Source organism: Microcaecilia unicolor, chromosome 4 (assembly GCF_901765095.1).
Source record: "Microcaecilia unicolor chromosome 4, aMicUni1.1, whole genome shotgun sequence".
NCBI lineage: Eukaryota > Metazoa > Chordata > Amphibia > Gymnophiona > Siphonopidae > Microcaecilia > Microcaecilia unicolor.
This window is the reverse complement of record NC_044034.1, coordinates 353,091,335-353,115,913: the sequence shown is the minus strand read 5'-3', so window position 1 is coordinate 353,115,913 and position 24,579 is coordinate 353,091,335. Positions and strand designations below refer to the sequence as shown.

General features: G+C 46.4%; 1 protein-coding gene across 1 annotated transcript in view; it reads left to right on the top strand.

Moving 5' to 3' along the window:
* Positions 1 to 24,579, top strand: part of PHEX (phosphate regulating endopeptidase homolog X-linked) — a 207,021-nt gene that overhangs the window by 151,156 nt on the left and 31,286 nt on the right. Inside the window, exons 15-16 of the mRNA XM_030202253.1 lie at positions 782 to 840; positions 20,868 to 20,922. Of these exons, the coding sequence (XP_030058113.1) occupies positions 782 to 840; positions 20,868 to 20,922 (114 nt within the window). The remainder of the gene's footprint in view (positions 1 to 781; positions 841 to 20,867; positions 20,923 to 24,579) is intronic.

Below are 24,579 nucleotides of genomic sequence, written 5' to 3'. Positions count from 1 at the left end.
GTCCCTGTGACGGCAGTTGAGGATGTCCTTCCCTGTCCAAAATGTGAACGTTTCTGTGAGAAGGACATCCATGCCTTTGCTATGCCTCTGACACCCCCTTTATTTATTTGGAAAACTTGGGCGCCCCGTTCGATTATGCCCCTCATAGTCACCCAACTTGCCATCCCCCAAGGGTGTAAATTTCCTCTCGATGAGCAGCCATATCTAGGGGCCATTTTACTAAGGCATATAGCCACCTACGCGCATACAACGTGCATCAAATTAGACCTCTTGCCCAGCTACTGCGTGCCTTGGGCAGTAATTCTAATTTTGACGCGCGCCCAAAATGTGCAGCAGAAAAAAAATTTCTATTTTCCACCGTATGGCACTAACCAGGCGGTAATCGCCAGTGTATGCACGCTGATGATTACCGCCTGGTTAATGCGTGAGACCTTACCGCTAAGTCAATGGGTGGCGGTAAGGTCTCAGGCCCAAAATGGATGTGCGCTGATTTTTATTTTGCCGCACGGCCATTTTCAGCAAAAAAAAAGGGCCTTTTTTTGCAGGTGCGCTGAAAAATGGACCTGCACGCGTCCAATACACACACCTACACCAGCAAAGGCCATTTTTCAGCACGCCTTAGTAAAAGGACTCCCTAGTTACCTAGTTTCAAAATTGCTTGACTTGGCCAGCCAGGTTAGTTGCTCAGACTTAAAAAAAAAAATCTTCCCCCCACCCCTGCTCAGGTAAATGCACCGACAATCAAATCACGCACTTTTTCATTGTTTTATTATTGATATAGGTGGTTTACAAACCCAACAACTGTAAATGCCTTCTACAGTGCTTCCACTAATCAGATTCGTGAGTACCTTTTATTACTTGAATTACTTAGCTGGTAAAATAATAATGTATTGTTTAGTTCTGTAAGCTCGTATATATATGTCTACATTTCTGAAACTACACAAGATTAAGAGGAACGTTTAGAGACCGATATTCAGACTGCGAGAGTTAGGCCAGACAAACAGGACAAATAAGAGATTAGGGAATTACTAAGGTGGGAATGATAAAATATGGATACTGAACAAGTGAGTAAGGGTTAGGAGTTAAGACTTAACCGGTTATTTTTCAAACTGTCCAAAGATATTCCGCTGTTTGACACAGCCAAATATAACCACTAAACCCAGCCTAAAAATCGGCGGATAGCCGGTTATGTCACGCGATATAGCTGGCTATTCACTAGCCGCTAACTGGGGAGCGGGGGGGGGGGGGGGGGATAACAAGCTGTCCCCCACTGAATATAGGCAGATAGCCGTTTAAGCAATATTTAACCGGTCAGCAGCCGATCTGATTGGTTAAATAGTGGTGAATATCGTGGTGTTAGAATTTAGACAGAGGGTTGAATCTGCGAACTGTGCTTGATTCATGGTTATGGTTTGTGGTGTTGGTGCAAAATTCCTAGTTAATATGAGTCACCTGAAGATCATTAAAATGCAATGGGAGGTATAGATAATTGGGGGGGGGGGGGGTTATTGCAATTTCAAAATATTACGCAAGAACACAACCCTTGTTACCAGCAACACAGGCAAAGAGGAAAGATAGGGGTCCTTTTACTAAGCTGTGGTAAAAAGTGGCCTGCGGTAGTGTGGACGCGTGTTTTGGCGCATGCTGGGTCATTTTTTTACCATGGCTGAGAGAAAAAGGCATTTTCCAATGGGGCAGTAAATGGCCGTGTGCTAAAATGAAACGTAGCGCGCAGCTATCTAGTGCCTGAGCCCTTACCGCCAGCCTTTGATCTAGCGGTAAGGGCTCAAGTGCTACTCGAATGGTAATCATGCAGCACACACCAAAATTTGGCAGCAGCAGGCACGATCCTCATACACTGCCCTGCCTCCGGCACTGGCCTCTTCTCTAATGTGGCTGCTTCTGAGGAAACAGGAAGTTACATCAGAGAGGCGGCCGCAGTAAAGAGCAGAAGCGATCGTTATACTCTGTGAATGACCATCGGTTGTTTCTTCCTGGATCAGTACATGCTAAGTGTGAGTCTGCTTGTCATCGTGCGTTTCTAAAATTTTGTAGCCTCTGCTCATTGGAACAATCTTCCCATTTCCATTAGGGCTGAATTATCTTCTAGTCACTTTAAATCATTATTAAAATCTTTTTTTCTTTAAACAGGCGTTCGGAGAGTTTAGTTGGGGGGGAGAATGTTGTTGTGGCTGTCCTTGTGATTTGTTTGGGTTGTATGTGGTTTTACTGGTGTATTTCTTATTGTTTGAACGATGTTTTGGGGTTGGCTGTGATTTATTGTGTTACTGGTTTGTTTTCTTGTATTCTGTGCTGGGTGGCCCAGCCACTTTTGCTCCAGGCCCGCCCAGCCTCTTCTGCCCGCTCTCCCCGTCCGCGTGGTCTGCTCACTCTTACTGCCCTGAAGCGCCGTTCTCCCTCCAGCACCGGCGATTCCCATAGCCAGCCTTCTGCCAGTTCGCATCGTCGGGGCCTCTTCTCAGGCACATCCCGCCTACTCTCCAACTTCCTGCGTCCCACTTTTGCGGAAAACAGGAAGTTGCAGAGTAGGCGGGACGCGTCTGAGAAGAGGCTCTGACGACGCGCGCTGGCAGAAGGCTGGCTATGGGAATCGCCGGTGCTGGAGGGAGAACGGTGCTTCAGGGCAGTAAAAATGACTAGAACTGACCATGTGCAGGGGGCTGTCGTGGGGGGGGGGGGGGGGGGGTAATGGAGAGGAAATGCAGCGGGAAGGGGGGGTGGTAGTGGGGGTAGCGGGTGGAGAGAAAATGCGAGGCCTGTGCCCACCCAGTCCACCTCCAGGCCCATCTAAAAATTAAACTCTGGCTACGCTACTGGCCTAATGGTTAGTGCAGTGGGCTCAGAATCTGAGGAACTGCGTTTGATTCCCACTGCTGCTCCTTGTAACTCTGACCCTCCATTGCCCCAAGTTCAAAAACATAAATTGTGAGCCCACTAGAGACATAGAAAGCACCAGCATATAATAAATGTAAGCAGCATTGATCGTACCACAGAAAGGTGGTATATCAAATCCCATTACCTTGTCTCTCCTTTTCTGTCTTATTTTAGTATATGCACTAAATGTTCAGCCCGTTAAAAAAGGGCTATTGGGTCGCTGCTGCCCCCTCCCCCCGTGGTCGCCGCTGCCGGTACCCCGCCGGTACCCCACCGAGTCGCCGCCGGCCCGTCTCTTCGCTATTCAACTTACATCTCCGGAGCAGGCAGATCAGCTGAACTCCCGTCGGCCTTCCTTCTCTGCCTGTGTCCCACCCTCGTGTGACGTAACGTCGGCGAGGGCGGGACACAGGCAGGGAAGGAAGGCCAACGGCAGCTCAGCTGATCTGCCTGCTCCGGAGATGTAAGTTGAATAGCGAAGAGACGGGCCGGGTGGAGGGATGGCGGCGGCGGCAACTCCGGGGGGGGGGGGGGGTACCAGTGGCGGCGATCTCGGGGGGGGGGGGAGCGGTGGCGATCTCGGTGGTTCCCTCCCCTTCGCGCAGTTTCCCTCTCTGTCCCGCCCCCCCGTCATCATGTATTGACATGGGGGCGGGACAGAGAGGGAAGTCTACTGCGCATTTGCGAGTGAGTACGGTCACTCGCCGTTTATATGTTTGATGGCTATGACTTGCTGTGGCAGTAATGGAGGTATAGTAAAATGAATACTCAAAAATCAAAAAAATGCCAAAGAGCAAAAATGCACTACGAAACCAAAATATTTAATTTTGCTCTGAACATTAACCAAGGAAATTGCCTGAAAATGACTACTTAAAGAATTGAAACCTGAACTGCCAGGGAAGCCTACAAAGATGGCCTTCCCTTAAACGGCCTCTGAAACAAGCCACAATAGAAAACAACTCCTACCCGGAGAAAAAACTATTGTAGCCAAAAAACAGAGGAATTCTATAGCAGAAAATACACTCGAGCAATAGTCCATATCATAGGCGGTCGGTGGCCCAACTGTTTGGGGAGGCTAAAGGGGGTGGGGTTAGGGATGGGGCCAGGGGTGGAGCTTAAATCCATAATTGTCTGATAACACACAGAAAAAATAAATAAATAAAAATAAAAGTCACAATTAATACCTTTTATTAAATTTAGATATTAGCTATGTATCATATGTCAAAGAATAAAGTGGTTGCTCAAAGCATATACTAACCACAATCGCTCAACTACAAAACACTATGCACAACTTTGTGCAAAAACACACTCAGAACCTTACTGTACCATAAATATTACACTGGGCAGAACCTAATACACCAATATACCACCCATACGGAAAATGCAGACCGTCAACAATATTGAAACAAGGGATCATAATATCACAATTCTCATGTAGAGCCACAAAACACCCTAATTCATGTTTAATGTGGGATAAAATGTCATAAATAAGTAAATAAATATAAACTTTTAATGTTGAGCACCTGATTCTCAAAGTGGACATATTCCAAACACTATAATGAAAATAAAATGATCTTTTCTACCTTTGTTGTCTGGTGACTTTGTTTTTCTGATCATGCTGGCCCAGTATCTGATTCTGCTGCAATCTGTCCTCTTAACTCCGTTTCCAGGGCTTCCTTTCCATTTATTTCTTTACTTTCTGCCTTTCTTCTTCATTTCTTGTCCTCGCTCCCCTGCCCCCCCCCCCCCCCCCCTCCAGCCATCCACACCCACCCACCCATTGATTCTCTCCTCTCCTCTCTGTTCCCGGCAGATTTTCTAACAGGAGCTGCTCATCCAATCAGAGAGCTCTATTTGAATGCAGATTAACATACAGACACTCTAATGGGAATTTTTAGTTAAAAACACTAGCTAAACCCTTTGTTTTTGGATCAAAGTTCACATTTTTGATCAGAGCCATGCCCTAACATTAAGGCTGAAAACATTTCCAACAATTTTTACCCATAAATATGCAAATGAGAACCTCCCAAAAACGGACTAATTTGCATATGGCTTGAGCAAATTTGAGTACATAGCATACCAATCCCACTTCCTAGCACCTAAATTCTGCAATTAGATTTAATGCAAATACTTTTAAAACTTTTTTTCAGCACTTTTAAAATTTCAGGGGTCAGTGCAAGTCTCTTTGGTGTGAACTGCTCATGTGCAGGAATTCATGATCCTAGTTAAATATCTCCCTGGCAACCCAGGACACCTCCAGCCAACCCCCCCTGCTCTGCTCTCCCAGCAGTAAGATAATCAAATTACAACTGGTTATACACAAGGCTAGAGAGGGCTTTCACTTAAGCTGCTGCTATTTAAACCCCCCAGAGCAGCAGGACTTGCAGGAGAACTACTACTAATACTATTTAGCATTTCTATAGAAACAGCTGATCCATCCTGCTGTGGCTGGGGATGCATAGCCTCCCCAAGCCTCTTATACCGGGCGCCTATGGTCCATATGGTTAATGTTTAACCAATACTGAAAACCATATATAATAACTACAAATGCACAGAAAAGACTATTAATTGTTCCTATTTAAACAAACCCTCACATATAACAACCATACTCGAACAACTAATTATTACCTGAATTGGTTATTATTCTATTTACCATGAACTTTCTCTTTGCTTCACGTACAATTTCTCATTCATGATAGATTTTCTAAATGTTAAACATCCATAGCTATAGTGGAGGAGTGGTCTAGTGGTTAGGGTGGTGGACTTTGGTCCTGGGGAGCTGAGGAAATGAGTTTGATTCCCAGCACAGGCAGCTCCTTGTGACTCTGGGCAAGTCACTTAACCCTCCATTGCCTGCCGCATTGAGCCTCCCATGAGTGGGAAAGCGCAGGGTACAAATGTAACAAAAATAAAATAGATACTATTGGAGATTCTGCATGGAATGTTGCTACTATTGGAAATTCTACATGGAATGTTGCTACTATTGGAGATTCTACATGGAATGTTGCTATTCCACTAGCAACATTCCATGTAGAAGGCTGCGCAGGCTTCTGTTTCTGTGAGTCTGACGACGTGCAGGACGTCAGACTCACAGAAGCAGAAGCCTGCGCGGCCACATGGTTAGGGTGGTAGACTTTGGTCCTGAGGAACTGAGTTCAATTCCCACTTCAGGCACAGGCAGCTCCTTGTGACTCTGGGCAAGTCACTTAACCCTCCATTGCCCCATGTAAGCCGCATTGAGCCTGCCATGAGTGGGAAAGCGCAGGGTACAAATGTAACAAAAAATAAATCCCAGTATGTTTATGATACTGTATTGTAAAATTGGATTCTTACAACAAATTACTTTCTTATGTATTATTCTTTGTTATGCATCCTATACTGTTTATTGTAAGCCACATTGAACTCAGACTTGTTTGGGATAACGCGGGATATAAATGTCACAAACAAATAAATAAATACTTATCTTTTCTACCTGGGTGGTCTCTGTAATTTGTGCATTTCAGCGAAGGTATTAGAGAATGACATGGGGACAAAATTTGTCCCCGCCCTCTTTCCGTGGGTTCTGTCTCCGTCCCCACCCCATCCCCGCAGACCCCATCTCCATCCCTGTCCCGTCCCTGCAGGCTCCGTCGCCGCACCATCCCCGTGGGCTCTTTTCTCATCTGCAGAAGCCTCGAACACTTATGATTTTACATTTAAATCTTTTTTTTTAAAGTATAAAAAGGAACAATATGCTGTGCAACTGTTGTGTGTCAATTACAAATAGAAAACAAAAACTAACAGCTATAATAACCCTCCCACCACCACCACCACCCAACCCCAACAATAGCTGACTTCCACTACTCCAAGGAATCCTAATCCACCCTGTTAAAATGTTCAGGGGTACAAAATACAACCCGTCCTGTATGCCCTAGAGGGGAGAAATATGCCCTATGAAGCACTGTTATGATTTTTGAATCGGTGGATGAATAAGAAGTCATCAACAATCTCAGGATTCATTCTAGCTCTCCTGTCTTCCACAGTCCTTCCTGCAATAGAAGATGTCTTCTTAGAAGATGTGCTGGTACCAGGATGTACAGGATCCCCCCATGCAAATTTTGCTAGCTATGGCCAGCATGTTTGCTTGTTTTTCCAAAAAATAAAAATATTGTCGTCTGCATCAAACAAACAAAAATAACAGTCCAGTTCATTAACAGGCTTCAAAGTAGAAAGTGACACGGGGACAAAGTTTGTCCGCGTCCTCACGGGCTCTGTCCCCGTGGACTCTGTCCCCGCCCCATCCCCGTGGGATCTGTCCCCACCCCGTCCCCGTGGACTCTGTCCCCATCCCTATCCCCACGGTTACTGCATGTCCCCGTCTCTGTGTCATTCTCTAGAAGGAATCCATCTGGGTTAATCCACAAAAGTAGAACTATAGCAGTGTATAAATCCCCGACAAGGTTCAACATTAACCATATGGAATATTGCTCGAGTGTATTTTCTGCTATAGAATTCCTCTGTTTTTTGGCTACAATAGTATTTTCTCCGGGTAGGAGTTGTTTTCTATTGTGGCTTGTTTCAGAGGCTTTGAGAACCCCTTGATAAAAGGCGTTTAAGGGAAGGCCATCTTTGTAGGCTTCCCTGGCTGTTCAGGTTTCTATTCTTTAATTAGTCATTTACAGGCAATTTCCTTGGTTAATGTTCAGAGCAAAATTAAATATTTTGGTATAGTAAAATGTAATAAGCTATAAACGATGTTCTTGGGCACGGTTGTGATTAACACTTAAGTGCAAAGTTATCAACGTGGACTATTTTTAAATTGGGTTATTTTAGCGTAGGCTCCTATTTTATGCAATGAGACCCATGTGCTAACATAACCCGAATTGTGGTAAAATAACCTCTTAACAGTAGCCCACATTGATAACTTCCCCCCTTATACTTTATGAAATACACACAATTGCATGTATCACGGACGCATGTGTTTACATTTCTGTTAAGCAGATGCAACCGTACGTGGATGAATGCCCGCGATTTCTGCAGGATTTCTGCCAGTATTTTATAAAGACACATGGAGGGGCATTTTCGAACGGGGACAACCATCTCTAAAGGCGCCCATCTCGATGGCGCCGCAAAGAGGCGGGGCATCCCGTATTATCGAAACAAGATGGGCATCCATCTTTCGTTTCGATAATACGGTTGGTGACGCCCACATCTCAATATTTAGGTCGACCTAAGAGATGGTCAACCTAAATGTTGAGATTGCTGACCTTAGAGATGGGCGACCTCGGTTTTTAGCGATAATGGAAACCGAGGGTGCCCATCTCAAAAAACTACCAAATCCAAGGCATTTGGTCGTGGGAGGAGCCAGCATTCATAGTGCACTGGTCCCCCTGACATGCCAGGACACCAACCAGGCACCCTAGGGGGCACTACAGTGGACTTCACAAATTGCTTCCAGGTGCATAGCTCCCTTACCTTGGGTGCTGAGCCCCCCAAAAACCACTCCCCACAACTGTACAACACTACCATAGCCCTTAGGGATGAAGGGGGGCACCTAGATGCGGATACAGTGGGTTTCTGGTGGGTTTTGAAGGGCTCACATTTACCACCACAAGTGTAACAGGTAGGGGAGGGATGGGCCTAGGTCCGCCTGTCTGAAGTGCACTGCACCCACTAAAACCTGCTCCAGGGACCTGCATACTGCTGTGATGGAGCTAGGTATGACATTTGAGGCTGGCATAGAGACTGGAAAATATTTTTTAATTTTTTTGTATGGGAGGGGGTTAGTGACCACTGGGGGAGTAAGGGGAGGTCATCCCCAATTCCTTCCGGTGGTCATCTGGTCAGTTCGGGCACCTTTTCGAGGCTTGGTCGTGAAAAAAAAGGGACTAAGTAAAGTTGGCCAAATGCTCATCAGGGACGCCCTTCTTTTTTCCATTATCGGCCGAGGTCGCCCATCTGTTAAGCACGCCCCCATCCCGCCTTCGGTATGCTGCCGACACGCCCTCGGGAACTTTGGTCGTCCCCGCAATGGGAAACAGTTGAGGACGCCCAAAATCGGCTTTCGATTATGCCGATTTGGGCGACCCCAAGAGAAGGACGCCCTTGTCTTTCGAAAATAAGCCTGATAGATACCTATGGCCCCGATATTGAGACAGTAAGAGTTAGACTGACTAACTCCCGCTGTTGCCGGTGAACCCAGAAATTCAAAGCTGGGGTTCTATCTGGCCACCAGTATTGAATTTATGAGTGTGTTTTTGGCGCTGCAAACATAGCCGATTAAGCCAATATTCATCGGCTGACCAGCTAGGTTCTAGCGACCAAAGATAGACCTGCTATTTTCGCGGGTATATCTGGCTGCTAAACTTAACTGGTCTGCTGCTGAAAATCAGCAGTACCTGGCTATGTCATGCGACATAGCCGGTGACCAGGATATTCAGTGAGAGATAGCCGGTTATCTCCCGCTGAATATCAGTGGATAGCCGGCTTGAGGGTATTTAACCGACCAGGTGCCATTCCTGGCCGGTTAAATACTTTTGAATATTAGGTGGCCATGTGTCTTTATTAAATAGGCTGCAAATAGGTGCCCTTTTGCCCTCTCAATGAAGGCAATTTTTATGAAATTACCAACTAAGTGGGTCTCTCTATAACTGGACGCCTCAATTTAGGTGCCCTCAGACCTTGTGGTAGGAGCTAAGGGGCCCTTTTACTAAGCCGCATAGGCGCGTATGTGCATCTTGCCCGTGTCAATTTTGAACTACCACCCGGCTTCCGCGTGGCCCCGGTGATAATTTCATTTTTGACGTGCGTCTGCTACGCGTTCCTGAAAATATTTTTTATTTTTCGGCGCATGGCACTAGCTGGGCGGTAATCGACATTGTACGTGCGCTGATGAAGGTTTCAACTGGCGGGGGTTGGGGACCTTTGCCAGCCAAACCAGAGGCCCAGAGCAAATTGGGGGGTGGGACCAGGCCCCCGTGGCCCCACAAAGCTACTCCACTGCTCTGCCCCCCTCCCGTCGATGTCTGGCTACGTCCATGTTGTAGATAAATAACTAACAAAAACAATATCTGAGACCCATGATACATGCACCGCTGCTGCTGAAAGCAGTGGTGTAGGAATGGGGGGGGGGCGGTGGGGCGGTCCGCCGACGTGTGCAAACCGCTGGGGGGGTGTCGACTCCGCTGGTTCCCTGCTCCCTCTGCCCCGGAACAGGTTACTTCCTGTTCTGGGGTAGAGAGAGCAGGGAACCAGCGGAGCAGACGCAGCTCCCAGCGACGTGCACTCAGGGCAGATCGGAGTTCCCAGCAGCCCCCCGCTTTCGTATGGCAGTAAGAATGCGCTCTGGGGGGGGGGGTGCACTCTACGGCACTGGCTGAAAGCCCCCCAGACAGAGACTGGGAGTAGAGCAGCTACTGTACAGTAATTGTGCTTTACAGAATAATTTTGGATTCTCTGCTGGAGCCATTTCCCCTGCCAACCTCTAACGAGCGGCCTAATCACAGGTTTACTGATGATGCTGTTTTGAAATAGATCATTGACATCCTGAAGGCTGATTTAAAGTGCAGTTTCGGAATTAACATTTTCTGAGCAGAGTTGTTAATTAAGAGATTCAAGCTGTTCTGATTTTCCTAATGACCAGTTCCCTCTTTTATTCGAAATTACATCTACAGTCAGGGCAATAAGTAATCCTGCTGGGGCCCTTCAGTGTGCTCTGATTTACCTATTAGCAAATTAGGAAAATATATCGTCTCTAGGCTGCTTGGAATTTCACAGATTTCATACACTTGCTTAAGAGGTACTTATAGCTACCAAAATGTGCTTTCCTATTTACTTCTAGGAAGAACGTTCTCGGCCTCTGCTCCAGAAAAGAGCTAATCCATTTTGCATAGAGAGTTGCCTGTTCCAGGAAAGTAGCCAAATAGAATGGAAGCTTGAGCTTTTGGAGGGAAATCAGGCCTCGGCCTATCGCTGGGCAGTAGCCACAGGTGGGCCTGGGTGGGCCGAGGCCCACCCAGTTAGGGCTCAGGCCCACCCAACAGTAGCACACGTTTAGCGGTAGCTGTTGGGGATCCCCAGCTCCGCCAGCTGAAGACTTCCCCCTGATGGTAACAAAAACTCTGCTCTCCACGATACTGGCAATTGCGCATGCTCAGTTTCAACGCATTCCTGCTGCAGACTGCCAAGGTGGACAGAAACATTTTCCTGCCAGCTGAGATATATTTTTGATGTGTGTGTGTGTGGAGGAGAGAGCAGTTGGTGTCCATCCACTTCTTGCCTAGGCCTACCCAAAATCTATTGTCTGGCTACGCCCCTGGTGGGTGCCCTCCTAGGGTACCAGAATTTGGGGAGTTACCCTCCCCCCAAGGTGGGCACATAATCAGTTTGTAGTGTCTCTGGCCACATTTGCTCCTTTCCCTTCTGAACTTTTAACTTGTGGCACACAGACAATTAAAGGTTTCTCACTAGTAAGTGAACTCACTATAGTGGATAACAATATTAGGCAAAAAGGATCCCTGGAGAAAGTGGTGGCTTTAAGATAAAAAGTCCCTTTACTGGGCACTCCATTATTTAACAAGTATGTATAGTATGGGGGAAATTCTACACAAGGTGCCTTAAAAATTCACGGCGTAAAACCACACGCGTAGCTTAATTCTATCAACTATACCTAAAGTCCAATGTATCCACTTATAATAGCCGATATAAATGAAATATTCAAGGATAGCTGGCTATATCGTGCGACATAGCGGTTATCTCCTAGGCCAGTGGTTCCCAAACCTGGTCATGGAGGCACCCCAGCCAGTCAGGTTTTTATGATAGCCACAATGAATGTTCATGAGAGAGATTTGCATGCATGCAGTGGAGGCAGTACATGCAAATCTCTCATGAATATTCATTGTGGATATCCTGAAAACCTGACTGGCTGGGGTCCCTCCAGGACCAAGTTTGGGAACCACTGTCCTAGGCTATTCAGCGGGGGGATAACCGGATAACCTCGGCTAAATATCGCTGGATAGCCGGTTAAGTGCCATTTTTATTTATTTTGTTACATTTGTACCCCGTGGCTTACATGGGGCAATGGAGGGTTAAGTGACTTGCCCAGAGTCACAAGGAGCTTCCTGTGCCTGAAGTGGGAATCGAATTCAGTTCCTCAGGACCAAAGTCCACCACCCTAACCACTAGGCCACTCCTCCACTGTTGCTACTATTTGAGATTCTACATGGAATGTTGCTATTCCACTAGCAACATTCCATGTAGAATTCGGCCCTTGCTGATCGCCAATGTGGCCGCGCAGGCTTCTGCTTCTGTGAGTCTGACGTCCTGCACGTACGTGCAGGACGTCAGACTCACAGAAACAGAAGCCTGCGCAGCCTTCTACATGGAATGTTGCTAATGGAATAGCAACATTCCATGTAGAATCCCCAATAGTATCTATTTTATTTTTGTTACATTTGTACCCTGCGCTTTCCCACTCATGGCAGACTCAATGTGGCTTACATGGCGCAATGGAGGGTTAAGTGACTTGCCCAGAGTCACAAGGAGCTGCCTGTGCCTGAAGTGGGAATTGAACTCAGTTCCTCAGGACCAAAGTCCACCACCCTAATCACTAGGCCACTCCTCCACTAGCAACATTCTATGTAGAAGTCGGCCCTTGCAGATCATCAATGTGGCCGCGCAGGCTTCTGCTTCTGTGAGTCTGACATCCTGCACGTACGTGCAGGACGTCAGACTCACAGAAACAGAAGCCTGCGCAGCCTTCTACATGGAATGTTGCTAGTGGAATAGCAACATTCCATGTAGAATCTCCAATCATATCTATTTTATTTTTGTTACATTTCTACCCTGCGCTTTCCCACTCATGGCAGGCTCAATGTGGCTTACATGGGGCAATGGAGGGTTAAGTGACTTGCCCAGAGTCACAAGGAGCTGCCTGTGCCTGAAGTTCCTCATGACCAAAGTCCACCACCCTAACCACTAGGCCACTCCTCCACTGTTGCTACTATTTGAGATTCTACATGGAATGTTGCTAGTGGAATAGCAACATTCCATGTAGAATCTCCAATAGTATCTATTTTATTTTTGTTACATTTCTACCCTGCGCTTTCCCACTCATGGCAGGCTCAATGCGGCTTACATGGGGCAATGGAGGGTTAAGTGACTTGCCCAGAGTCACAAGGAGCTGCCTGTGCCTGAAGTGGGAATCGAACTCAGTTCCTCAGTTCCCCAGGACCAAAGTCCACCACCCTAACCACTAGTCCACTCCTCCAGGTGGCATTCCTGGCCGGTTAAAGGGTTTTGAATATCGGGCCAATTATTTTGAATAGTGGACAATTGTCGGGGCTGATTTCCTTGTTAAATAATTAAGCTGCACTTCCAAATCGCACGCATAACTTTAATCAACATAAATAGAATCCGGGGAATAGTACCTAAATAGAGGTGCAAACCCCCCAATGTGCTGAAACACAATGGAAAGTCTACTTTCCTGACTTACGTGGAGGGGCATAATTGAAAGGGCTCCCAAGTTTTCCTGAGAACGTCCTCGCAGGACGTCCCGGCGAAGGGGCGGGGAAACCCATATTATCGAAACAAGATGGGCATCCATCTTTCTTTTCAATAATACGGTCGGGGACACCCAAATCGAGAAATTTAGGTCGACCTTAGAGATGGTCGCCCATACAGATGGTCGTCCCCGATTTTCGGTGATAATGGAAACCAAGGACACCCATCTCAGAAATGACCAATTTCAAACCATTTGGTCGTGGGAGGAGCCAGCATTCGTAGTGCACTGGTCCCCCTCACATGCCAGGACACCAACCGGGCACCCTAGGGGGCACTGCAGTGGACTTCAGAAATTGCTCCCAGCCAGGTGCATAGCTCCATTACCTTAGAAGCTGTGCCCCCCAACCCCCCCAAACCCCACTCCCCACAACTGTACACTACTACCATAGCCCTAAGGGGTGAAAGGGGGCACCTACATGTGGGTACAGTGGGTTTCTGGTGGGTTTTGAAGGGCTCACATTTACCACCACAAGTGTAACAGGTAGGGGAGGATGGGCCTGGGTCCGCCTGCCTGAAGTGCACTGCACCCACTAAAACTGCTCCAGGGACCTGCATACTGCTGTCAGGGAGCTGGGTATGACATTTGAGGCTGGAAAAAATATTTAAAAAGGTTTTTTTAGGGTAGGAAGGGGTTAGTGACCACTGGTGGAGTAAGGGGAGGTCATCCCCGATTCCCTCCGGTGGTCATCTGGTCAGTTCGGGCACCTTTTTGAGGTTTGGTTGTAAGAAAAAATGGACCAAATAAAGTCAGCCAAGTGCTCATCAGGGACACCCTTCTTTTTTCCATTATTGGTCGAGGACACCCATGTATTAGGCACGCCCCAGTCCCGCCTTCGGTACACTTCCGACATCCCCCCGTGAACTTTGGTCGTCCCCGTGACGGAAAGCAGTTGAGGACGCCCAAAATCGCCTTTCGATTATGCTGATTTGGGCGACCCTGGGAGAAGGATGCCCATCTCCTGATTTGTGTTGAAAGATGGGCGCCCTTCTCTTTAAAAAATAAGCCTGATAGTAATCAATGACACATAAGATCTAACTTAAAAGAGTTATTAAGTCCAGCGATGTACTGGTCCAGCATCCAAGACAAGGTAGTACAAGTGGAGGGGCATAATCGAACGTGAACGCCCATCTCCATGGGCGTCTATGTCCGAGAACGGGTACGTGAAGGGGCGGGACAAACCATATTTTCGAAAAAAATGGGCTTCCATCTTTTTTCCAATAATACAGTTTGTGCCAGCCAAATGCATCGGATTTGTGCGGATTTGAGCTGGGTAATGGTGTAGAGTTGTGGCAAGTGGGTTTTGGGGGGATTTGGGGGGCTCAGCACACAAGGTAAGAGTGCTATGCACCTGGAAGCTATTTTTTTAAGTGTCCTCTAGGGTGCCCGGTTGGTGTCCTGGCATGTCAGGGGGGCCAGAACACTACAAATGCTGGCTCCTCCCACGGCCAAATGCCTTGCATTTCGCCGGGTTTGAGATGGCTGGGCCCGGTTTCCATTATGGCTGAAAACCGAAGCCGGCCATCTCATATGGAGGAGTGGCCTATTGGTTAGGGTGGTGGACTTTGGTCCTGAGGAACTGAGTTCAAGTCCCGACACAGGCAGCTCCTTGTGATTATGGGCAAGTCACTTAACCCTCCATTGCCTGCCGCATTGAGCCTGCCATGAGTGGGAAAGTGCGGGGTACAAATGTAACAAAAAAAAAAAATATATATATATATAAACCCGGTGATCCGCCAGCAATCCTGTTGTAAACCCAGCGAGCAATTTGGCTGGCGCCAAGCGTATTTCAAAAATACGCTTGGCTCTGCCTGCTTACGGGGCTGCCCCCGAAGATGGGCGCTGTTCGATTATGCCCCTCTATGTATCACAGTTTTGATGAGTTTACTAGTATTGTGATTGATTAGTGCTTATGTAGAGAATAATGTTTAGGTGGAATGACATTTGTATAATGTCATGTTTATTCCATTATTTTAATCATTTATATGCATATTCACCATGTAAATGTTGGCACCCACTTTATAGAATTACCCCTAATTTGAAGTCCATTCTGTATTCCAGCTGCCTGCCTGTTTGCAACCTCTGTTTTTCTTTTCGATCCTTTCTTCTGCCGTCTCTCTGCTCCTTTTTATGGGCTGCGTCCAGTTGGCAGCAAATTTATTGCTTGACATCTTGCCAAATATCTTCTCATCACCTTCACGATTTTTCTGTAGGCTTAACTCTTCTCCTTTATCTCAGAGGTGGCATCTTGACCTTGATACATCTTCCACATGCTTTGGAGACTAATCATTTCTATAGCGTTACTAGATGTACGCAGAGCTGTACACATTATACGCAGACTGGGAGAGTAACAGTGGATAGCCTGGTACCTGGTCAATGAGAGAGTGTTGTAGTACTGTGATGGGCATCTGTCTCAGGGACCTCCTGATTAATTAGTTGGCTATTCTCCAGGGTTTGCGAAGAGTTCCTCTCGAAAACTCATTGCTATTATTTAGGAGCCACACTTGTGAATATGTTCATTTGACATGACGCAAAAAGGCTAGCAGGTGGCAGTTGCATATAGCAGAAAGGTGAGCCAGGCTTGGTTTTTCGGCTCTTGGCATTGCTCACTTGTGACATCAGATGCCGTTTGGCTCACACTTGCAGGAAGAAATAAATCAGAGCGTGAGCAGAATGATGAGCATGATTCCAGATCACTGTTGCTCAAGTAAACCCACTTGAGAGGGAAGTTATCAGCACGGGCTACCGATACGACATGTTAGTTTACCACTAACTCGTGCTGTTTTAATACATTTCCATTTTAATGCAATGAGACCCAGTTACTAATAACTGGGGCTAACGATAAAATAACCCGTCTTAATAGTAGCCCACGTTGATAACTTCCCCTTTAGTCAACCGAGATCTTTGGGCCAAAAAATGTCCCAGAAATGGGGATCTCGGTTTATATCCGAGTCTCTCTTCACTCTCCCAGCAGAATCTTTTTCTTCACACCCCTCCTCCCTGTGGTTGCCGGCAGTTCTTCCTCCACCCCTCGACCCCCTGCGCTTACTGGCATTGCCGCAATTCCTATCTCCGGTTAACGCTGATGACAAAAACACATGTGCTAGGCTGGTGCAGGGCCTGGAGCATGTAACTTCCTTGAGTGTCCCCTAGCCTTTGTACGTTTACCCACTTTACACCACTAAGTATTTTGTACATCATATCTCCCCTCAGCCATCTCTTTTCCAACCTCTTAAGCCTTTTCTCATATGAGAGGAGTTCCATCACCTTAATCATTTTGGTCGCTCTTCCAGTATGAATTCATTTTTGAAAAAAATGTACTTCAGGTTTTGGAACTCGCCTCTCCAATTGTCCCCTTAATCACTCATACAGACTCCAGGTCCAAACAAGCTGTTAGCTGGCATGTTTGCCCTGAGTGATAAGTGCCAACATCTAGGTTTTTTTAAACTAAACTTGGAAATACGTGGATATACTACTACTACTACTTGACATTTCTATAGCACTACTAGGGTTACGCAGCGCTGTACAGTTTAACAAAAAAGGACAGTCCCTGCTCAAAGGAGCTTACAATCTAAAGGACGAAATGACAAGTTGGGCAGTCTAGATTTCTTGAATAGTGGTTAGGTGCCAAAGGCGACATTGAAGAGATGGGCTTTGAGCAAGGATTTGAAGATGGGCAGGGAGGGCTCAGGGAGTTTGTTCCAAGCATGGGGTGAGGCGAGGCAGAAAGGGCGGAGCCAGGAGTTGGCGGTGGTGGAGAAGGGTACTGAAAGGAGGGATTTGTCTTGAGAGCGGAGGTTTCTTTTGGTCTTACCCAAATCATGCCTACAACACTCTCCCTTTAAAACTGAGCATACTGCAGATCTTCATACGTAAATGGCTTTTCTTAAATTGCTAGTCATGTGGATAGGGCATTTACACGTGCAAATGCCCTGGAAGCCTTCTAAAACGACCTTCAGAGAGGTCAAAATATGATCAGAGTTCAGGAGCTGGTAACAGATATGGGGAGGTGAGCTGTGCTTCTTATTATGGAAACTAGGATGGGTGTAGGGTTCATGCACTGGATATACTGCCTTTCTGTGGTATAACTAAGGTGGTTTACGTGGTATATATAGGTATTTTCTCTGTCCTTAGTGGTTTCACAATCCAAGTTCTTTGTATCTGGGACAATGGAGGGTTGAGTGAATTGTCCAAGGTCACAAGGAGGCACAGAGGAAATCAAACCCAGTTCCCCTGGTTCTCAGCCCCCTGCACTGACCATTAGGCTACTCCTCCACTCATAGTATCCATGATGAATTGTAAGCCACATTGAGCCTGCAAAGAGGTGGGATAATGTGGGATACAAATACAATAAAATAAATAAATAAATAAATAGCCATTTGTTTAGTGTGCAGAAGTTATGACCACGGGTCTATGTTAACAGTTAACTGCTAAATTCCATGCTAACCGCTTAGGGTCAGATTCTATATAAGGAGCGTAAAAGATCTATGCGGTAAACATTTCTACATGTTCTGTAAGTGGCGCCTAAATTTAGGCGCGGTATATAGAATACGCTTAGTTGATAGCCCAGCACCTAAAACTACGCGCCTCCGTTTACACCATTGAAAATGTGGCGTAAATCCCTGTGCGTAGATTTCTGCGCACTGGAGCATATTCTATAAGTACGGGCATAAATTTTGGAATGCTCATGGAAGGCCCATTTCCCTGCCCATAGCCACACCCCTTTTGAACTGAACACATTAGAATTTAGGCGCAGTTCGTTACATTTCATTAGTGAGTTGTGTGCGTAAATTCTAATTTTCGATTTGTGCTCATTATTGCTTGTTAAGTGCTGTTATCAATGCTGATTAGCTTGTTAAGCCAATTGTTACACACACTGTTACAGAATAATCCTGGATTTCAGCACGGATCTCTAGATGCACTATACAGAATTATTATTATTTTTTATGTGTTACATTTGTACCCCACATTTTCCCCACCTATTTGCAGGCTCAATGTGGCTTACATGGTACCGTATCTGCGTTCGCCGATTCCGGTATGAACAAATATACAAGGTGATGTTGTGGTAGAATAAGGGTCATGTATGACAGACACATTAGGGGATCTTAGAGAGGGAGAGTTAAGTTATGTCCATTAGGAGCTTTGGTTTCATTGTATTGCAGATATTCAGGCTTTTATGTTGGGTCGGTGGGGTATGCCTTTTTGAACAGGTTTGTTTTTAGTGATTTCCGGAAATTTTAGATGGTCATGCGTTGCTTTTATGACTTTTGGCATTGTGTTCCATAGTTGTGGAGGAGTGGCCTAGTGGCTAGGGTGGTGGACTTTGGTCCTGAGGAACTGAGTTCTTTTTTTACGACACTCGATTTGTCTGCTAGCAAGCTTATCACCAAAGGTCTTTCTAAAGACCCGTACAACAGATCATCACATCACGTGCTACCTACTGCACATATCAGCTGTTCTTCCTGGCGTCTGAGACTCCTGATGCAGGCCTGACAGCCGAAACACAACAGTTGTGTCAAGTCTTTTCATCAATAAACAAGCTTTTTAAGATTCTTGTCTCCAGGATTTGAATTTCCGTGGTCAAACATCCCACTCTCACTTATACTTGTGTTTTCCCGTGGGGAGTTCGAGTTCTCCGCTTGGCTGCGGATTCTTCTGAACTGAGTTCGATTCCCACTTCAGGCACAGGCAGCTCCTTGTGACGCTGGGCAAGTCACTTAACCCTCCATTGCCCCATGTAAGCCGCATTGAGCCTGCCATGAGTGGGAAAGCACGGGGTACAAATGTAACAAAAATAAAATAGATACTATTGGAGATTCTACATGGAATGTTGCTACTATTGGAGATTCTACATGGAATGTTGCTATTCCACTAGCAACATTCCATGTAGAAGGCTGCGCAGGCTTCTGTTTCTGTGAGTCTGACGTCCTGCACGTATGTGCAGGACGTCAGACTCACAGAAGCAGAAGCCTGCGCGGCCACATTGGTGATCTGCAAGGGCCGACTTCTACATGGAATGTTGCTAGTGGAATAGCAACATTCCATGTAGGATCTCAAATAGTAGCAACAGTGGAGGAGTGGCCTAGTGGTTAGGGTGGTGGACTTTGGTCCTGGCGAACTGAGGAACTGAGTTTGATTCCCACCTCAGGCACAGGCAGCTCCTTGTGACTCTGGGTAAGTCACTTAACCCTCCGTTGCCCCATGTAAGCTGCATTGAGCCTGCCATGAGTGGGAAAGCGCGGGTACAAATGTAACAAAAATAGATAGTAATGGAGATTCTAGATGGAATGTTGCTACTATTGGAGATTCTAGATGGAATATTGCTACTACTGGAGATTCTACATGGAATGTTGCTACTATTGGAGATTCTACATGGAATGTTGCTATTCCACTAGCAACATTCCATGTAGAAGGCTGCGCAGGCTTCTGTTTCTGTGAGTCTGACGTCCTGCATGTACGTGCAGGATGTCAGACTCACAGAAGCAGAAGCCTGCGCGGCCACATTGGTGATCTGCAAGGGCCGACTTCTACATGGAATGTTGCTAGTGGAATAGCAACATTTCATGTGGAATCTCAAATAGTAGCAACAGTGGAGGAGTGGCCTAGTGGTTAGGGTGGTGGACTTTGATCCTGAGGAACTGAGTTCAATTCCCACTTCAGGCACAGGCAGCTCCTTGTGACTCTGGGCAAGTCACTTAACCCTCCATTGCCCCATGTAAGCCGCATTGAGCCTGCCATGAGTGGGAAAGCGCAGGGTACAAATGTAACAAAAAAATAGGAAAAGAATCCGGCGGTTAGCGCAGTTTAGTAAGCATTTCCCTTGATTCCATTTTGTCAAACGTGTCACTGTGCCTTTCTGTTATAAATACAGTAGAATCCAAAGAGTGACATCTCTAGCTTGTAGTTCTAAAGTTCCAGCAGGTGGAACCTTCCGTACCGCCAGCTCCTGCAGTCACAGAAACCGAGCGTTCCTTTGGCATGGTTTGTACCGCTAGGTGCACTAAAACTGGCAGCTCGGATATATCCTGAGCAGTGTGGAGCAGAATAACTGAGCAGACTGGGTAGGCAAGCCGTTCTCGATGTCCGTTATCGTCTGCTATAATACTCTTTTACTGTGGATGTTGCTTAAGTCATGGGTGAGGCTGTGATGAAATAATTCAGTTGAGACCTAGAACAACATCTAACAGGGGCTCCCGAACCTGTCCTGGGGGAATTCCAGGCAGTCAGATTTTCAGGATGCCCACAATGAATATGCATGAGATAGATATGCATACCAAGAAGGCAGGGCATGCAAATCAATCTCATAAATATTCATTGCGGATATCCTAAAAATCTGACTGGCTGGGGTTCCCCTAGGAAAAGGGGATAATTGAGCCCCAAGTGGATAAGTGAATGAGTTCCTATTCAACAGTCTCGTATTTGTGATGTTTTGTAGGGTTTCCAGCAGGGGAACTCCAGAAGCCTTTCTTTTGGGGGAAGGAATATCCTCGGTAAGTTGATCAGTCTAGATTATAATCGTCCCCCCCCCCCCCTTACCTTACTTGCATGCCATTCATTGCATGTGAACCAAAGGCATGTAAGCACCCCTTTTCAGTCCCTCCTTCTCCCTCCCACCGCATCTCTCCCTTCCCTTCCTGGCCCTGCAAAGCTTTCACAATTCCTTATTTATTTATTTATTAGCCGTTAAGCCCGTTAAAACGGACGAGATTTCCAGCTACCCTCCTCGCCGCCGCTCCCTCCCCCCTCCGTGCCGGGCCCCCTTCACTGACCTGACAGCGCCTCTCACCTCCGTGTGAAAGTGCTGCAGGCAGCAGCTGATCGCTCTGCTGCTGCCTGCAGCGCTTCCACATGGAGGTGAGAGGCGCTGTCAGGTCAGTGAAGGGGGCCCGATACGGAGGAGGGCGGGAGCGGCGGCGGGGATGGGAGGGGAGGGTGGAGGTTGGTGCGCGTGATTTTCTTTTCCAGGCAGCAGCGTCCGACAGTGACTCCGACTCCGTTTCCCTCTCTGTTACGCCCTCTGACGTCATCACATCTTGACACGAGGGCGGGACAGAGAGGGAAGTCTCTACTGCGCATTTGCAGATGAGTCGGTCACTTGCCGTTTATATGTTTGATTGCATTTGTATCCCACATTTTCCCACCTCTTTGCAGGCTATATGTGGCTTACAATAATCATGAATAGTGGAAATACATTAGAAAATAGACATTTAGTGTTACAGAAGGATCTTGGGTAACATGATATTGATAAGACATGATAGTGGTATAACAAGCAGATATTGTAAGACAGCTCTGAATATATGTGGAGGAGTTGTGTATAAACTTCCCTTCCCCACACCTTAAAATCACCTTCAGTCTTTGCCTAGGCAGTTCAAGCGGCACTCATAGGCTGCCTGTGGCCAGCACCGGGGCTTTCTCTCTGAAATGACCCGCCCCTTCTGACCCAACTTCCTATTTTCTGAAGGGCAGGACGGTTCAGAGAGAATGCCCCGGTGGTTAGTGGAGTTTTAAAAAGGTTTGGATGGCTTCCTAAAGGAAAAGTCCATAGACCGTTATTAAATGGACTTGGGGAAAATCCACTATTTCTGGGATAAGCAGTATAAAATGTTTTGTACATTTTTGGGATCTTGCCGGGTATCTGTGACCTGGATTGGCCACTGTTGGAAACAGGATGCTGGGCTCGATGGACCTTTGGTCTTTCCCAGTATAGCAACACTTATGTACTTGGGATTCTGAATGGAATCTTGCTACTCTTTAGGGTTCTAAATGGAATGTTGCTATACACTTTGAAATTCTGCATGGAATCTTGTTATTCTTTAGAATTCTAGAATCTTGCTACTCTTTGGGGTTCTACATGGAATGTTACTATTGTTTGGGTTTCTGCCAGGTACTTGTGACCTGGATTGGCCACTGTAGGAAACAGGATGCTGGGCTCGATGGACCTTTGGTCTTTCCCAGTATAGCAACACTTATGTACTTGGGATTCTGAATGGAATCTTGCTACTCTTTAGGGTTCTAAATGGAATGTTGCTATACACTTTGAAATTCTGCATGGAATCTTGTTATTCTTTAGAATTCTAGAATCTTGCTACTCTTTGGGGTTCTACATGGAATGTTACTATTGTTTGGGTTTCTGCCAGGTACTTGTGACCTGGATTGGCCACTGTAGGAAACAGGATGCTGGGCTCGATGGACCTTTGGTCTTTCCCAGTATAGCAACACTTATGTACTTGGGATTCTGAATGAATCTTGCTACTCTTTAGGGTTCTAAATGGAATGTTGCTATACACTTTGAAATTCTGCATGGAATCTTGTTATTCTTTAGAATTCTAGAATCTTGCTACTCTTTGGGGTTCTACATGGAATGTTACTATTGTTTGGGTTTCTGCCAGGTACTTGTGACCTGGATTGGCCACTGTAGGAAACAGGATGCTGGGCTCGATGGACCTTTGGTCTTTCCCAGTATGGCAATACTTATGTACTTATGTAGGACGCAGGCAACCTATGAGTGCCGCTAGCACTGCCTGGGCAAAGACTGGAGGTGATTTTAAGATGGGGGAGGGGAAGGATTGGCAGCATGAGATATACCCTCTGATGTGAACTATGCAGAACTGGATTTTCATATGAAATGATCACGTTAGCTAACTTAAAAATATGCCAGTAGATATTCAGCTGGCTGTGGTCAGTGTTTTTTAAAACAGTGACCGCTACAGGCAGATTTAGCCCCAGAGGTTCAGTCCTGGGCCATGTCAGAGCACCAGCACTGTATATCTGTGGCTAACTTATTATATGCTGACTGCTGGAGTGTATGCGGGTCCCGGCCGATATTCATATGCTCTCTGCTCCCCCCTTCTGATCCCCCTCCCCCTGACCAGGAAAGATCCCCCCTCCCAGTCCCCCCAGCTCCGTACTCACTCCCACCCAGGCCTGCCTAAAGTCCATGATGGTCCAGTAGGGGCAGTGGTGTGCTGGAGCCGGCTCGCACCAGCTCGCAAGAGCCGGTTGGTAAATTTTTCCAACATTTTGCGAGCCGGATGTTAAATTCCTTTATGCATGCCCGCAATCTGTTTGCCTCTCCTCCCCCGAGCCACAGGGTCCCGGCACATACCTGAACTGAAGTCTTGCCAGGCTGCCGCTGTAAGTCTCGGCAGCCATTTTAAAGAAGATGCGGCAGCAAGAGGGTCAGCGCCGGCAGCGGGCAGGAAAAGCTGGGAATCTTTCCTGCCCTGAAGAATCCACTAGACCACCAGGGTGGCTTCAGTTCAGGTATGTGCTTGGGACCCTGCGGCTCGGGGGAGGAGAGGCAAACAGATTGCGGCCATGCATAAAGGAATTTAACAACCAGCTCGCAAAATGCCTCCTATCCTGTATAAATCACGAGGTTAGCTATATCTTATTTTAGCCTTTATTATATACATTTTATTTATTATTTATCATTTGTTCCCCTTTGTAATCCTGTATCCCCCCAGTATGCAAACACCAATATTCTTTAAAAAAAATTTTTTTATTATTTTTTACACTATTTTGTTGTATCCATGTAAAATTTGCCGCTTTTATAGTTCTATTTACTGTTGTTTATTCTTTTATCCACATCATTTATTATTTTTTAATTTATATACATTTTTATATTTTCATATGCTCCTTGTATTTTATGATTTACATGTTCACATAAGATTTGTATTTGTTGTTTGTAGACTCCCGAAGCAGGCGTTCTTACACTGAGGCACAGCAGCTGTGTCGAGTCTTTTAAGTTGTTCTAATAAAGATCATCCACTTGAACTAACGTCTCCCTTGGTCCTTTGGAAGAGCCTTCCTACCCTACTCTCTTGTGGACTGACATAGGGACTGAGTGTTCCTCCACTTTGTGTGGCTGACTCCTTTTCCTCATAATTTGGCAGCTACATTTGTGCGCTGAGTGTGTGCATAAGTTGTGGAACACTTGCCTTTATGCACTTAACCGTGATAGTCTTGGATGTAAGTGCTAGCTGGATGCTAAGCAGTTTTCTATAACCTTAAATCACAACCTTGCATAGTGCATAAATGCAGCAGAGTGTGCACAGAGGGAGGGACGTGGGCGGGGCATTGACATATCTAACATGTTTACTCATAACTTACAGAATGTTGTAAGCTACGTGCTAAGGTAGAGGAAG